This window comes from Rhineura floridana, chromosome 4 (assembly GCF_030035675.1).
Source record: "Rhineura floridana isolate rRhiFlo1 chromosome 4, rRhiFlo1.hap2, whole genome shotgun sequence".
Taxonomy (NCBI): domain Eukaryota; kingdom Metazoa; phylum Chordata; class Lepidosauria; order Squamata; family Rhineuridae; genus Rhineura; species Rhineura floridana.
Window position 1 is genome coordinate 159,950,564 of NC_084483.1, and position 16,507 is coordinate 159,967,070.

A 16,507-nucleotide genomic window follows, 5' to 3' on the forward strand; every position below is an offset into this window, starting at 1 on the left:
GAAGCCCGCAAGCAGGACCCGAGTGCAAGAACACTCTCCCCTCCTGAGGCTTCCGGCAACTGGTTTTCAGAAGCATGCTGCCTCTGACTAGGGTGGCACAGCACAGCCTGTCTAATCTTCTTTTAAAGCCATCCAAGCTGGTGGCCATTACTGCATCTTGTGGGAGCAAATTCCATAGTTTAACTATGCGCTGAGTAAAGAAGTACTTCCTTTTGTCTGCCCTGAGTCTTCCAACATTCAGCTTCTTTGAATGTCCACGAGTTCTAGTATTATGAGAGAGGGAGAAGAACTTTTCTCTATCCACTGTCTCAATGCCATGCATAATTTTATACACTTCTATCATGTCTCCTCTGACCCGCCTTTTCTCTAAACTAAAAAGCCCCAAATGCTGCAACCTTTCCTCGTAAGGGAGTCGCTCCATCCCCTTGATCATTCTGGTTGCCCTCTTCTGAATCTTTTCCAGCTCTATAATATCCTTTTTGAGATGAGGCAACCAGAACTGTACACAGTATTCCAAATGCGGCCGCACCATAGATTTATACAACGGCATTATGATATCGGCTGTTTTATTTTCAATACCTTTCCTAATTATCACTAGCATGGAATTTGCCTTTTTCACAGCTGCCACACACTGGGTCGACAATTTCATCGTGCTGTCCACTACAACCCCGAGGTCTCTCTCCTGGTCGGTCACCGCCAGTTCAGACCCCATGAACGTATATGTGAAATTCAGATTTTTTGCTCCAATATGCATAATTTTACACTTGTTTATATTGAATTGCATTTGCCATTTTTCCGCCCATTCACTCAGTTTGGAGTGGTCTTTTTGGAGCTCTTCGCAATCCCTTTTTGTTTTAACAACCCTGAACAATTTAGTGTCATCAGCAAACTTGGCCACTTCACTGCTCACTCCTAATTCTAGGTCATTAATGAACAAGTTGAAAAGTACAGGTCCCAATACCGATCCTTGAGGGACTCCACTTTCTACAGCCCTCCATTGGGAGAACTGTCCATTTATTCCTACTCTCTGCTTTCTGCTTCTTAACCAATTCGTTATCCACAAGAGGACCTCTCCTCTTATTCCATGACTGCTAAGCTTCCTCAGAAGTCTTTGGTGAGGTACCTTGTCAAACGCTTTTTGAAAGTCTAAGTACACTATGTCCACTGGATCACCTCTATCTATATGCTTGTTGATACTCTCAAAGAATTCTAGTAGGTTACTGAGCCAGGACTTTCCCTTGCAGAAGCCATGCTGGCTCTGCTTCAGCAAAGCTTGTTCTTGTATGTGCTTAGTTAATCTAGCTTTAATAATACTTTCTACCAGTTTTCCAGGGACAGAAGTTAAGCTAACTGGCCTGTAATTTCCAGGATCCCCTCTGGATCCCTTTTTGAATATTGGCGTTACATTTGCCACTTTCCAGTCCTCAGGCACGGAGGAGGACCTGAGGGACAAGTTACATATTTTAGTTAGCAGATCAGCAATTTCACCTTTGAGTTCTTTGAGAACTCTCGGGTGGATGCCATCCGGGCCCGGTGATTTGTCAGTTTTTATATTGTCCATGAAGCCTAGAACAATAGAACAAACTCCTTCTGAACGTGGCGTTTACAATAGCCACTGATAGCCCTATCCTCCAATAGCTCTTCCCCATGTCTTGTGGCACAGACTAATGTCACATCTACACAATTCACTTAATACACTCTTATGCCTACAGAAGAGGCTACTTCCATTTGTTAGTCTGTGTGGGTGGCCCTAGAGGAGAGATTTGAGGAAACACAAGCAGGAGTGTTATTGACACCTTCAAGGTACAGTCACCTCAGAGGGGTTATCTCAGGAGAGAAGGAGAGCTGACAGAAATCAATATCCCCAGGAACAAACACAGTCAAAAGGTGTGAACTTGGGCCCCCTGTCTCAGGAAGTAAAAATAACTAATTTACCTAGGCCTTCTGTGGAGCTGATGAGTCACTATTCCTTAACCTGCATTCATTTAAAATTTAGCTGTAGGAATCAGAAGAAGTTCATATGGATCCCATTTCAATCATAAAATCAGAGTAAAAATGTAAGAAAAACCCTGCTGGATAAGTTCAAGTTCTAGTTCTGCATCCTGCTTCTCGCAGGGACCAGCCAGACACCTTAGGGAAACTCATGAGTAATATGTAAAGGCAACCACCAGCCTCCATCCAGTGTCTGTTGTTCAGAGGAAAACTCCTTCTGAATGTGGCGTTTACAATAGCCACTGATACCCCTATCCTCCAATAGCTCTTCCCCATGTCTTGTGGCACAGACTAATGTCACATCTACACAATTCACTTAATACACTCTTATGCCCCCCCCCGCAAAAACCAAAACCAGGGAACTGTAGTTTGTTAAGGGTGCTGAGAGCTGTTAGGAGACTACTCACAGAACTACAATTTCCAGCACACTTAACAAACTACAAGCCCCAGGATTCTTGGAGGAAGCCAGGACTTTTAAAGTGGTGTAGAGTGCTTTAATTCTGTGATGTGAATGTGGCCTAACTTCATTATGTGTTATTAGAAGTACTGTCTTGACTATGCTGAAAATCAACTTTATTCACTAGAGTACTAGTGTTATGAGTGAGTGAGAGAGACCCCCCTCCTTGCTGCATGCTCTCCACATCATTAATAATTTTATAAAATTCAATCATGTGCCCCCATATTTGCCTTTTTCTTCCCCTAAGCTAACACATGTTCATGCAAAAGCTTTAGTCTTTTCTTGTGGAGAAACTGCTCTGTTCCCTTATTGTCCTGCTTGTCCTTTCTACATAAATTATATCTTTTTGAGATGGGGTGATCAGAACTCTTTGTAGTTTTCCAAATGTGGCTGTTCTAAGAGCGAGATCATGTGGTGAATGCTGACAGAAATGGAGTCACAGCCAGGCCACTGAGGAATAAGAGGGAGGCATGCCTGGGAACCCCAATGTCTGCAGAAGTAAACAACAACACTTTTAGAACCCTCCCCTCCCAAAAAACTAAGGGGGACAGACCATGCTCAGTGGTCACAAAATGTTGAGTGTTAGTTGGAAAAAACACACACAACAGGAAATTGAGGGGGCAAGGGATGGAATGGCCTGCTGAAGGAGAGCATGGCTGGTTGGAACCCTGAACAGGAACATGTCTTTTTGAGGAAGTGGATATACCATAGAATTTTGTTAGTTTCCACTTGTAAATAACATTATGACAGGGCCAGCCAAAACTGGCTAATACAATATTTCTTTACAAGGGCAACATTAGCATAACCCTCAGCTGACAGAAACTGGGAGCTGGAAGAGCAGCTCTCTCTCTCTCTCTCTCTCTCTCTCTCTCAGACACACACACACAGACACAGACACACACAGACACACACAGACAGACAGACACACACACAGACACACACACAGACACACACACACACACACAGAGAGCTCTTTGAATCATTCCCTGTAGAATAGGTGAACTCAATCTGGTGGAGTATCTCCTTGGCACAGTCTCGATTCACATTAATACATTGTGTAATTTCTTGGCTCACACTCTCAGCAGTAACACTTATTATTTCATACATACTCACTGTCCATGGTAACATGCTGTTTATGTTTTATTGGCTCATCAGAAACCAGAAATGGCATCAAAAATGGCATGTCTGAATCCTTGAAGGCTGCTATGTGTCCACCTGAATCTGTACTGCCATTAACCATCTCCTCTCTCAGCCTGCCTAAGGAAGGAGGCCAGTTCTCAAGTCCTTGCCTTTTAAAAGATGAGTGGAAGGAGAGCAATGGAAGGGTATGTGCCATCTATCACCTTTCTACTTCTAATCAGGGATTTTGATATGATGACTGAAATGATTTGTGTTTAACTGAGGCAGAGACAAAGGAAAAGGTATGGCAAGTTATTAGCCAGTAGGGAAGGTTACTGTGAGTGACATTTGATCTTTTTTTAAAAACACTGTAGCACTGTAGTTTTGCATGCTGGCTTGAAATTGCAGGACTGGCCCTATATGCCTTGAATTGTCAGACCTCAGCAGGGGTGTAGTGGTCCAGGGTCTCGGGGGGGGGGTCTTAGACCCCTTACTTTTTTGGGAGCAGGGTCCCAGCAGGGTCCCTATGTCTCCAGTGTCCTATGAGCTAATCAGCATGAAAAGGGAGTGTTAGCCACTCAGAAGACCCTTCTTACATGGTTCCTTGTCCTTTCCTGCTGATTGGAGCCAATCAGAGTGAAAGGAGATAAGCCAGCCACTGAGAAGACTCTTCTCAGTAGCTAACACACTCCTCTTGCATGCTGATTGGCTCCTATGGAAATCTGTTGTTCTGGGAGAAAGTGCACATGGGGAGGACTGAGAAGTGTGGAGATGATGAAGGACAGCAAACAAGTAAAGGATGGGATGTGGCTGTGAGGGGGCGTGGCATGACTATCATGAAGGGACCCTGCACTTCTGAACTTGTCACTACACTACTGGACCTCAGAGAGGCTATCACTGGGAAACATCCTCATCTGTAAGCACCTTTAGAGCTACATTACAGACAGACTCATGCAACAGAACCCTGACAGCTTTTTTTTTACAGGTCATGGGGGGAAGGCCAATTCTAGCAGGGGCTGATTTGGAGCGGAGAGGCAGCAGACAGTGAGGGGATGTTCAGTCTTTTTTTCACCGCTTCTGCACTCCTGTTAGCTGCTTTTCTTAAAAACATTTTAACAAGGACAGTGGAGTTCTACCGTACACGTTTGCTTTGCATATAATAATGCACAGTATGCCCTTAATAACTGAGCAATATTCCAATACTTGTATAAGTGGCTGGGGGTGGACCCTCCAGGCAGAGCTTGGAAGATTAATTTTAAAAGGTAATAAATTACAGTTACAGTTACATGGCCAAAAAAGTAGTAATTACCTTTACAATTACAATCGCTCTGAAAGTAACTGATTACTTTACTTTTCTTCCAAAGTAATCACTACAATTACATTTCAGTTACTTTTTAAAAAAACCTACAAGGTCCTGGCCTTGGCTGCTGCACCTCTAAGTAGCCTAAAACAACATTAAAAATAAACAAACACATACAAAGGTAGCAGAATAATTATTTTTATTCATAAGATAGCAATGGTGGTCTCTCCGCTGGTAAGGGAGGTGGGGAGGGAGGCTGAGGCCACTACTCAGATCATTGCACATCAAACCAAGTGCAACCTCCCCCCCCTCAGCCAGCCAGCATAATCTCTCTCACTTAACCACCTCCCAGACCCTGCCCTGCCACCAACTAAGGGACACTCACTCAAGCCAACATTTTCCCCTGAGATGCAAAAAAGTTAAAATACTGCAAATGCAGCACAGTACCCAGAGAGGGTGGTGGAGCCCACTTTGTGTGCCAAGTGCAAACATAGTATTCTCTCTCTCTCTCTCTCTCTCTCTCTCTCTCTCTCTCTCTCTCTCTCTCTCTCACACACACACACACACACACACACACACACACACACACACACACACACACACGTTGTTATCTTTCACCTCCTCAGTTCTTTATCTCCATTCTGCTGCTGCCTCCTCCTCCTCCTTTATCCACGTTCTTGACCTCCAGATCCTTTTCCCCCCCACTCCATTCTTCACCACCACTATCCATTTTTTAAAATAATTGTTTTCTCCACTCCACCCCATCTCACTCTTCGCCTCCTCCCTCGTCGCCTCCTACCCATCCACAGAGCATGAGGAAAGAGCGACACTGCACAGAAGCCCAGTTTGAGGCACATGATTTTCATCCACAAATCAGAGGAGCAGAAGACTTCCCCTGCTCCCCCCCCAGTAATGCCCAAAAGTAATTCTGGAAATGTTACAATTACTCCACAAAAGTAGTAAAATTACTCCTAGTTCTATTACAATCAAAATGTAAAGGAATTACCCACTCGTTACTCAAAAAAGTAATGAATTACAAGTAATTCGTTACTTGTAACTAGTTACTTCCAAGCTCTGCCGCCAGGGGGGTTGACCTGCAGTTGAATTGGCTGGAGGTTACGAAGAGCACCCAAGAGTGCAGCCAAATAGGCTGTCCTGACTATCACAAATGAGGGCAGGAAGAAGGGGTGGTAGAGCATGAGAAGCCCTGGTGAGCTCAGAGTTGTTTGGGGTTGAGAGCAGGGACAGCCCTAGACATTTTGCTGCCTGAGGCAGAGCAGCAAATACCGCCCGCCCCCCCCCCCCCCCAAATCAAGGTATATAGTACCCAAGACTGATCAAATTATTTTTGACACTGCAGTCAGAAAATCCCAGAAGCACCTCTCTCACTACCTGGCAGAAAAAATATCAGTCATAATAAATTAAATAAATAACATTGGCTACCCTTTCATGACAACCAAAATAAGCTGCCTGAATCTGTCAGAGAGCAGTGGGGTCTATGGGTCACAGATATAAGAGAAAGGGATGGTGGGAAGGGAAGAGGAGGAGGAAGAAGAAGAGCAAGAGTGATGGTCCTTCAAGCTAGGGAATGAGATTTGTGGTTGCGGAATAGGGTTGCCAGGTTCTTGGCCTAAGACTGATCCTGTATCTTTAGGAGAAGAGAAAGTCAGCCAAGTGCAGGTGTTCTTGCAACTCTGTAATGGGAAAAACCACAAGGTGGAATTCTCCCTCCTCCCTCCACAACTTTTAAAGGTACAGAAGACCTCTTGGTTGCCAGGCCCGGCCTCCAAGATTTCTTCTGTATCTTTAAAAGTTGTGGAGGGGGAAGGGAGAATTCCACCTTGTGGTTTTTCCCATTATGGTGTTGCAAGAACACCTGCACTTGGCTGACCTCTTCTCCTAAAGATATAGGATCAGTCTCAGGCCATGGACCTGGCAACCCTATTGTGGAATGTAGGTGACAGCTATATGGGCCCAAGTGAAGAGCCAATGGTCCAGGAGGAAATAGCATGAAAACTGAACCCTGAGTGAGAACTCTTAGCAGGAAGAAGCAACCCTGAATTGCAAAAGATCCAGCACTGCATAGCCCAAGCTAAAAGGAGAACAGGAATTCTGAACTGTGAGGAAAGAGGTGAGCAGACAATGGAGTAATCAACTACTAGGCCTGAAAAATGATACATGCAGATAGACTGTTTCATTGTAGACCTGCATGCCACCATTTTTGTGGGCATAGAGGGAGGTGAGTGTGGAGCTCTATGATGTGGAGATCTCCTCAGCTAACCCCAACATGGCAATTTATGAAAGTGATTTTTTCCCAATGGTAATTCTAAAAACATTACATCTGCATGGTGTATATGAGTATGTGTGTGGATGTGGATGGCGGGTAGCTTTGCTGCAGAAGCAGTTAGTCACCTTATTCTTCTTCATCACATATACAAATTTGGCTATATGCGCATTTCTAGACAAGAGCTGTATAACAATAAAGCTCACAGCCTTCTCAAAAGTATTATTATGCATAACCCAATCTCTGAGCAGTGAGAGATTTCAGATGTACCAGTACATATCTTAGATTTGATTTCCTTAGAATGAAGGTCACCATGAAACTGTGTTTGTGTTATCTCAATGACCCGTTTACAATATTAAGCCCCCATCTGGAAGCACCTTCAGCTTACACTATCTCACAGAGTTGTTGTGAGGATTACAGGTGAGCACCTTCTTTACAGGAAGGGCAGGGAGCAAATGTAATAAATAGAAATAAAACATTGAAGGAACATGTGCAAATCATATGCAGCCAAAATAAATCAAGTGTGCATTTTTATTGCACTAAGTTGATTGTACAGAAACTATTTGATTTCTTGAGAGCTTTTCTGTGGTGGCAAAGTGATACATACACCAAAGACAGGACATTAAAAGTAAAATTTTGGGATACAGGAGCCCATTAACAATTTCTGAGGATCTGGACTCTAGTAATGCTGCCCTTCTGCATACATACTAATATAAATTGTGTGCATTTTTACATACATTTTTACATGGCTACCTATTAGCTACTGGGCTAAGTTCAAGGTTCTAGTTTTGGTGTACAAAGCCCTATACAGCTTGGGACCAGGATACCTGAAAGACCGTCTTATCCCTTTTATACCCAGTCGATCACTGCGCTGTGCAGGTGAGGGCCTCCTGCAGATACCATCTTATCAGGAGGTCTGTTCCACACAACATAGGAAATGGACCTTTAGTGTAGTGGCACCTACCCTTTGGAATTCCCTCCCCATAAATATTAGACATGCACCATCTCTGTTATCTTTTCGGTGCCTACTGAAGATCTTCCTCTTTCAACAATCCTTTTAAGTAGAGACCTTATCCCAGTCTGCATCTGTGTTGGAATTGCTTTTTATAATGTTTTTAAACCTTCTTTTTTTAAAAAAATAGATGTTTTTAAAGGCTTTAAAAAATGTTTTTAAATATGTTTTGTTTTAATAAGTTTTTAATGGTTGTTTTGTTTTAATATATTTTAAAGTCTGTTTTTATGATGTGTTAAAGTGTTTTTAGTGCTTTTGCTTGCTGCCCTGGGCTCCTACTGGGAGAAAGGGTGAGATAGAACTCTAATAAATAAATAAATAATAAATAATGTGGCTTGAGATATTTATTTATTTATTATCATCTATTCAGCATTGTGCTTGCTAAAACTTTTCCGTTTCTTGGACTGAAAAAACATTTGGCTCAGCCATTTTATTTATTTATTATTTTATTTATTCCCCTTCCTTTCTTCCAGCAGGAGCCCAGGGCGGCAGACAGAAACACTAAAAACACGTTACCCAACCTTTTTCGACCCAACGCCGCTTTGCAAAATCTTTTTGTGCCCAACACCCCCCTCAGACTAAGTATATGCCAATGCTTCCTATTATACTTAATATACTTAACAACAAACTCATTCATTTTACCGGCATTGTTTCATTAAACAAGTTCATTTAAACATCACAGAAACAACGGGTAGCGAGTGTGTCTCATTCCTGAAAAAACCAGCAAATAACTGACTGTCTGCGTCACCCATTTGCACACGGCACTCATCCGTTGGAAGAATGCGCCCTCCACCAATACACCCAGTTTATCAAACACTCTCTCGTGATTGGTTCCAACATCCCTCAAGACAGCATCGGAACATTACCTAGTGCTGGGGCGTGGCTAATATCCCCATTCCTTGATATGACGCTATTCAGAATTTCTTTACTAAAGAGCACACACTATTTATAGTGTTATTTCCATGAATTGAGACTATTAAATACATTCTAACTGGGGAAAGCAGTTGGGGGGGGACAAACAATGATTTGTGTATTAAGAACATAAGAACATAAGAACATAAGAAGAGCCTGCTGGATCAGGCCAGTGGCCCATCTAGTCCAGCATCCTGTTCTCACAGTGGCCAACCAGGCGCCTGGGGGAAGCCCGCAAGCAGGACCCGAGTGCAAGAACACTCTCCCCTCCTGAGGCTTCCAGCGACTGGTTTTCAGAAGCATGCTGCCTCTGACTAGGGTGGCAGAGCACAGCCATCACAGCTAGTAGCCATTGATAGCCCTGTCCTCCATGAATTTGTCTAATCTTCTTTTAAAGCCATCCAAGCTGGTGGCCATTACTGCATCTTGTGGGAGCAAATTCCATAGTTTAACTATGCGCTGAGTAAAGAAGTACTTCCTTTTGTCTGTCCTGAATCTTCCAACAATTAAATAAACAATTAAATAAACAATTAAATAAAATTAAACTTAAATGCTTCAACTGTCGCATCAGACCGCCAAATGTCAACGCCACCTAATGAACCCAAATGCCCCCATAAAGTTTGTAGTCACGCCAACTCCCACCTGAAAGGCTGTAACGCCCCCCAGGGGGGCACTACTTCCCACGTTGGGAATCGCTGCTTTAAAACATCATAAAAAGACCTTAAAATACATTAAAACAAAACAACGTTAAAAACATTAAAAAAACGTTTAAAACATCTCTTAAAAAAAGGGTTAAAGATATTAGAAGACATATTAAAAGCAATTCTAACACAGACGCAGACTGGGAAACTTAAAAGGCTTGTTGGAAGAATAAAGTCTTCAAAAGGTGCCGAAAAGATAACAGAGATGGCGCCTGCTTAATATTTAGGGGGAGGGAATTCCACAGGGTAGGTGCTGCCACACTAAAGGTCCATTTCCTATATTGTACAGAATGAACCTCCTGATAAGATGGTATCTGCAGGAGGCCCTCACCTGCAGAGAGCAGTGACTGACTGGGTATATACGGGATAAGATGGTCTTTCAGGTATCCTGGTCCCAAGCTGTATAGAGCTTTGTATACCAAAACTAGAACCTTGAACTTGGCCTGGTAGCAAATGGGCAGCCAGTGCAGTTCTTTCAGCAGCGGGGTGACATGTTGGCGATACCCTGCTCCAGTGAGAAGTCTTGCCGTTGCATTTTGCACCAGCTGCAGCTTCTGGACCAATCTGAAGGGCAGCCCCACATAGAGCGCATTACAGTAATCCAGCCTAGAGGTTACCAGTGCATGGACAACAGTGGTCAGGCTATCCCGGTCCAGAAACGGCTGCAGCTGTCTTATCAGCTGAAGCTGGTAAAAGGCACTCCTAGCCACTGAGGTCACCTGGGCCTCTAGCGACAAAGATGGATCCAGGAGCACCCCCAGGCTACGGACCTGCTCTTTCAGAGGGAGTACGACCCTGTCCAAAGCAGGCAACTGACCAATTATCCAAACTCGGGAACCACCAACCCACAGCGCCTCCATCTTGCTAGGATTCAGACTCAGTTTATTGGCCCTCATCCAGCCCACCACTGAGTCCAGGCAGCGGTCCAGGGCTTGCACGGCCTCTCCTGATTCAGATGTTACAGAGAAATAGAGCTGGGTGTCGTCAGCATACTGCTGACACCTTGCCCCAAATTTCCTGATGACTGCTCCCAAGGGCTTCATCTAGATGTTAAACAGCATGGGGGACAAGACACTACCCTGCGGCACCCCACAGCACAGCTGCCAGGGGGCCGAAAGACAGTCACCCAATGCTATTCTCTGAGAGCAACCTTGGAGATAGGATCGGAACCACTGTAAAACAGTTCCTCCAATACCCATCTCACCAAGTCGGCCCAGAAGGATACCATGGTCAATGGTATCAAAAGCTGCTGAGAGATCAAGTAAGAATAACAGGGTCGCACTCCCCCTGTCCTTCTCCCGATAAAGGTCATCCATCAGGGCGACCAAGGCCGATTCAGTCCCATAACCAGGCCTGAACCCGACTGGGATGGGTCAAGATAATCTGTTTCATCCAAGAGTACTTGCAATTGCTGCGCAACAAACCTCTCAATCACCTTCCCAGTCGGTAGTTGTCATAAACCAATGGGTCCAGGGTGGGCTTTTTCAGGAGTGGTCGGATCACCGCCTCCTTCAGGGTGCCCAGAACCACTCCCTTCCGCAATGATGTGTTGACCACACTCTGGATCCACTCGGTCAAACCCCCTCGGCAAGCTTTAATAAGCCAAGAAGGGCAAGGGTCGAGAGGACACGTTGCTGGCCGCATCATCGCAAGCACCTTGTCCATGTCATCAGGCCACATCAACTGAAACCGTTCCCAAGCAGACTTTGCACTGGGCACCTCATTGGGGACTACAGTAGATGTAGAGGGGGCATCAAGACTGCTACGCAGGCGAGCAACTTTACTGTCAAAGTGCCTAGCAAAAAATTCACAGTGGGCCTCCGAACGGTCAAACTCCATTTCCTGCAGTTGATGTCAACAGACTCCTGACAATACGGAAAAGCTCCACTGGATGGCTACTTGAGGATGTGATGGAGGCAGAGAAGTGGGCCTTCTTCGCTGCCCTTACCACCACACAGTAGGCATGGTTATGATGTTTTACTCATGCCCGATCAGCCTCACAGCATGTCTTTTGCCACTTGCGCTCTAGCTGTCGTCCAGCCTGTTTCATTGCCCTTAGCTCACTGGTGTACCAAGTTGCAGACCGGGATCCACAATGCCAGAGAGGGCGCTCAGGGGCAACCATATCAAGAGCCCTACGCGTCTCACTGTTCCACAGTGTGACAAGGGCTTCGACAGGGTCACCTGCTCTATCTACTGGGAACTCATCCAGTGGATTCCATTAGGCTCCGGGGGCGGACCATCTTAATCTGTCCACCACCCCTGCAGGAAAGGATCAGAGCCATAAGTCTGAACTTTACCAGGAAGTGATCTGACAATGGCAATGGGGTGACATCCACCCCCACTATCTCCAGACCACCCCTTCCTCCATCTGGAGCAAAGAGCAAGTCGAGGGTGTGTCCAGGTCAGTGACAACTTGAGACAACCCCATGGTCGTCATGGAGGCCATGAAGTCCTGAGCCTGAACACTAGAGGCATGGACATTGAAGTCACTGAGCATTATTGTTTTGGGCTTCTCCAACACCACAGCCAAGACGGACTCCGCCAGCTCAGTCAGAGAAGCTGCTGGGCAGCAGGGTGGATGGTACACCAGCAGGAACCCTAGTTTACTGTCTCCTCGGCCCGACACTAGGTGCAGGCCCTCACAGCCAGCTCCAAGACAGAGTAATTTCCTGGTGACAGAGATGGAAGTTTTGTAGACCACAGCAATTCCTCTCCCCCCCCAATCCCTGTAGCCTGTGCTCGTGTTGCACTAAGTATCCAGGTGGTCAAAGCTGGGTCAGATCAACTCCTCCCAGCTCACCCACCCAGGTCTCAGTAATGCACACCAAATCGGCACCTTCATCCACAATCAAATCATGGATGAGAGTGGTCTTATTGTGTACCGATCTGGTGTTAAACAACAACAAACACAGGCCAGTGGGCACAGCAGATGAGCAACGCGGAACCCACCCATGAGAGGAGTGGCAGCAAGGAACAAGGCGCAGATAGCCTTGTCCTCGTCTTCTGCGGTAATTCACCACATCCCCATGGCTATATTTCCCTCTACCCATGATCACTGAAATTGGGGTGGCATCACCCATGTTCCTCCATACTAAGACTCCTCCTAAACACCTGATATGGACCCAGCACGAGTCCACCAACAAAGTCTGCTGGAGCCAATTATCTGAGAAAGCCTCTGTGAGAATTGGCAACGTCATACCCATTCAAACTTTTTCACATAGGGCCCATCTACTCCCCCATCTCACACCCAGGGAAGGCCAGCTTTTTGCCAGTTACAGACTCTCACTGTGAAGGCATCTGGTGACTTTCTCCTACCATTCAGTTCACTGCACAGGCTCCCACCCTGTGCAGGAACTACACATGCACCACATGCCCTCCCCACCACCAATCTCCTCTAGATTGGTTTAACAGAAAATTAAAACAAACAAAAAAGGAAGGTAATAGAAGGGGGGTAGTGCCCTCGCCCTCGGGACTCTTTTCTCTTATTTCTTATTTCCCTTCTGCAAGGGAAAGTCCTGTCTCAGTAACCTATTAGAATTCTTTGAGAGTGTCAACAAGCATATAGATAGAGGTGATCCAGTGGACATAGTGTACTTAGACTTTCAAAAAGCGTTTGACAAGGTACCTCACCAAAGACTTCTGAGGAAGCTTAGCAGTCATGGAATAAGAGGAGAGGTCCTCTTGTGGATAACGAATTGGTTAAGAAGCAGAAAGCAGAGAGTAGGAAAAAACGGACAGTTCTCCCAATGGAGGGCTGTAGAAAGTGGAGTCCCTCAAGGATCGGTATTGGGACCTGTACTTTTCAACTTGTTCATTAATGACCTAGAATTAGGAGTGAGCAGTGAAGTGGCCAGGTTTGCTGACGACACTAAATTGTTCAGGGTTGTTAAAACAAAAAGGGATTGTGAAGAGCTCCAAAAAGATCTCTCCAAACTGAGTGAATGGGCGGAAAAATGGCAAATGCAATTCAGTATAAACAAGTGTAAAATTATGCATATTGGAGCAAAAAATCTTAATTTCACATATACGTTCATGGGGTCTGAACTGGTGGTGACCGACCAGGAGAGAGACCTCGGGGTTGTAGTGGACAGCACGATGAAAATGTCGACCCAGTGTGCGGCAGCTGTGAAAAAGGCAAATTCCATGCTAGTGATAATTAGGAAAGGTATTGAAAATAAAACAGCCGATATCATAATGCCGTTGTATAAATCTATGGTGCGGCCGCATTTGGAATACTGTGTACAGTTCTGGTCGCCTCATCTCAAAAAGGATATTCTAGAGTTGGAAAAGGTTCAGAAGAGGGCAACCAGAATGATCAAGGGGATGGAGCGACTCCCTTACGAGGAAAGGTTGCAGCATTTGGGGCTTTTTAGTTTAGAGAAAAGGCGGGTCAGAGGAGACATGATAGAAGTGTATAAAATTATGCATGGCATTGAGAAAGTGGATAGAGAAAAGTTCTTCTCCCTCTCTCATAATACTAGAACTCGTGGACATTCAAAGAAGCTGAATGTTGGAAGATTCAGGACAGACAAAAGGAAGTACTTCTTTACTCAGCGCATAGTTAAACTATGGAATTTGCTCCCACAAGATGCAGTAATGGCCACCAGCTTGGACGGCTTTAAAAGAAGATTAGATCAATTCATGGAGGACAGGGCTATCAATGGCTACTAGCCGTGATGGCTGTGCTGTGCCACCCTAGTCAGAGGCAGCATGCTTCTGAAAACCAGTTGCCGGAAGCCTCAGGAGGGGAGAGTGTTCTTGCACTCGGGTCCTGCTTGCGGGCTTCCCCCAGGCACCTGGTTGGCCACTGTGAGAACAGGATGCTGGACTAGATGGGCCACTGGCCTGATCCAGCAGGCTCTTCTTATGTTCTTATGTTCTTATGTTCTTAATATCAGCCTGAAACGACATGTAAAATCAGTAAGGCTACATGTCCTTCTTTTTCTCTAGTGGTACTGCTTCTGATCTTTTGCAATTCCTTCCCCCTGTACCCACCCACCCAGTTTTCTGCCTAATATCTGCTCCCGCTTGTACTTTCTCTTGCAGCTGCATCCAATTCTGGGCAACAAATTAAGTGTTTTAAGGGAAATCCATGTTCAGATTTCCTGATGTTATTTCCTCTTCTAAAAGCAGTTGTGAGGGACACAAATTAGATTAGGTTTGTAGTAATGGGGGAAAGGAGTTTAATGCCTTCCCTCCTTGCACCCTTTCCCCGATATAAATCCCCTGTGAACCTACTATCAGCCATGGTGGGGGGGAAATAGACTGATACCAGGGTGGCCACTTATGCTTTGTTAAAAAGTGAGGGAATGCATCACCAAAAAAGAGGGACACATCTGAATAAAAAGTGAATGTGCTCATTGGTATGCATAGATGCAAATTTAGAGAAAAATATTATAATTTAAATAGAAATATGATACATCTCATCATATCAGAGAAGATTGTGACCACATGCCCTGGGTGCCTGCTTAGTGTGCCATCCAGGTGTTCATAGTTGATGGGCAACTTCAGGGCCTCTGCTCTCCCTTCTGGTGGTTCTTTATCTTTAAACTCAACTTGAGCCAGACAGCCCTCCAAACAGAGGTCTGTTTCAAATAGAGGGCTGTTCTCTAGCACCTACTCCAAAGGGGAACATTCTCTGTAAAGTACAACTCATGACCATCCTAACAGGTACCCACATTGTAGCTATATTTTTTCTTCTCTGTGGCTAAAACCAGCTTCAGGAATTTGAGGAAATAGTATTGGGCGAGGTGGGTTAAAAGCCCCATCTTCAACATTGCAGGCCTGATCAATCCCCTGGATGCTGCCCCGCAACTGCTTTAAAGGAAAGAAAATGATGCTGTAAGATCTGATCATGGCCTCCCATGTCATGTTTAATTTATTTTACCTTCACTCTTAGAGGCAGTATGCTTCTGAATGCCAGCTACTGGGAATCACAAGTGGGCAGAGTGCACTTGCACTTGCACTCAGATCCTCCTTTTGGGCTACTGCCGGGAGGAAGGGCAGGATATCAATCAATCAATCAATCAATCAACCAATCAATCAATCAATCAATCAATCAAATAAATAAATAAATAAATATCTGGCTGAGAACAGGATGCTGGACTGGATGGGCCATCGGTGTGATCCAGCAGGCTCTTCTTGTTTTCTTATGGTCCACAGCCTCCACTAAATAACTATGTCAGTATAGTATTGTACTGCTTGTCAAGCAAAAGCATCTATTAAACATATCTGACATAAATTTCTCCCACCCACTCAGATTTAAGTGAGCTACTCTGGTGAAAAGACAAAAAAAAAATAGAACATCACTCATGTTGATGAAATACTTATCTTGCTTATTAATAAATAAAGATTTATGGAAATGGATGAGCTCTGGTTTGTGACATTGCACTGTGCCCAGAGAGTCTTCACTTTTGTTTAGAGTAGGGATGGAATTTTATAAACATCTCAGTGTCAAGCTTATCCATACAAATATTTTTCTAACTCCTGTCTTGCTCCTTGATCTCCTTTCCACTAAAATATGAACAATTCTCATATAATATGTGCATTATTATACGTATAATATTATGCACGTTATTATAAATATTTACACTCCAGGTTTCCTAAAGTTAACTAGCACATAAGCAGATACATTCAACAAGGCATATAAATATAAAACTGTGTTAATACTTATGCTGCAAAAATGTAATACTGCAGGAGGTTTGACTCTTTTATACATAGTATATGT

At 44.6% G+C, this 16,507-nt stretch overlaps 1 protein-coding gene across 6 annotated transcripts in view; it reads left to right on the top strand.

Annotated features, from left to right (window-relative positions):
• Positions 1-16,507, top strand: part of TOGARAM2 (TOG array regulator of axonemal microtubules 2) — a 108,466-nt gene that overhangs the window by 53,396 nt on the left and 38,563 nt on the right. For all 6 annotated transcript variants that reach the window (XM_061624961.1, XM_061624963.1, XM_061624960.1 and 3 more), the window contains one exon: positions 3,605-3,774. In XM_061624961.1, coding sequence (XP_061480945.1) covers positions 3,605-3,774 — 170 coding nt within the window. The remainder of the gene's footprint in view (positions 1-3,604; positions 3,775-16,507) is intronic.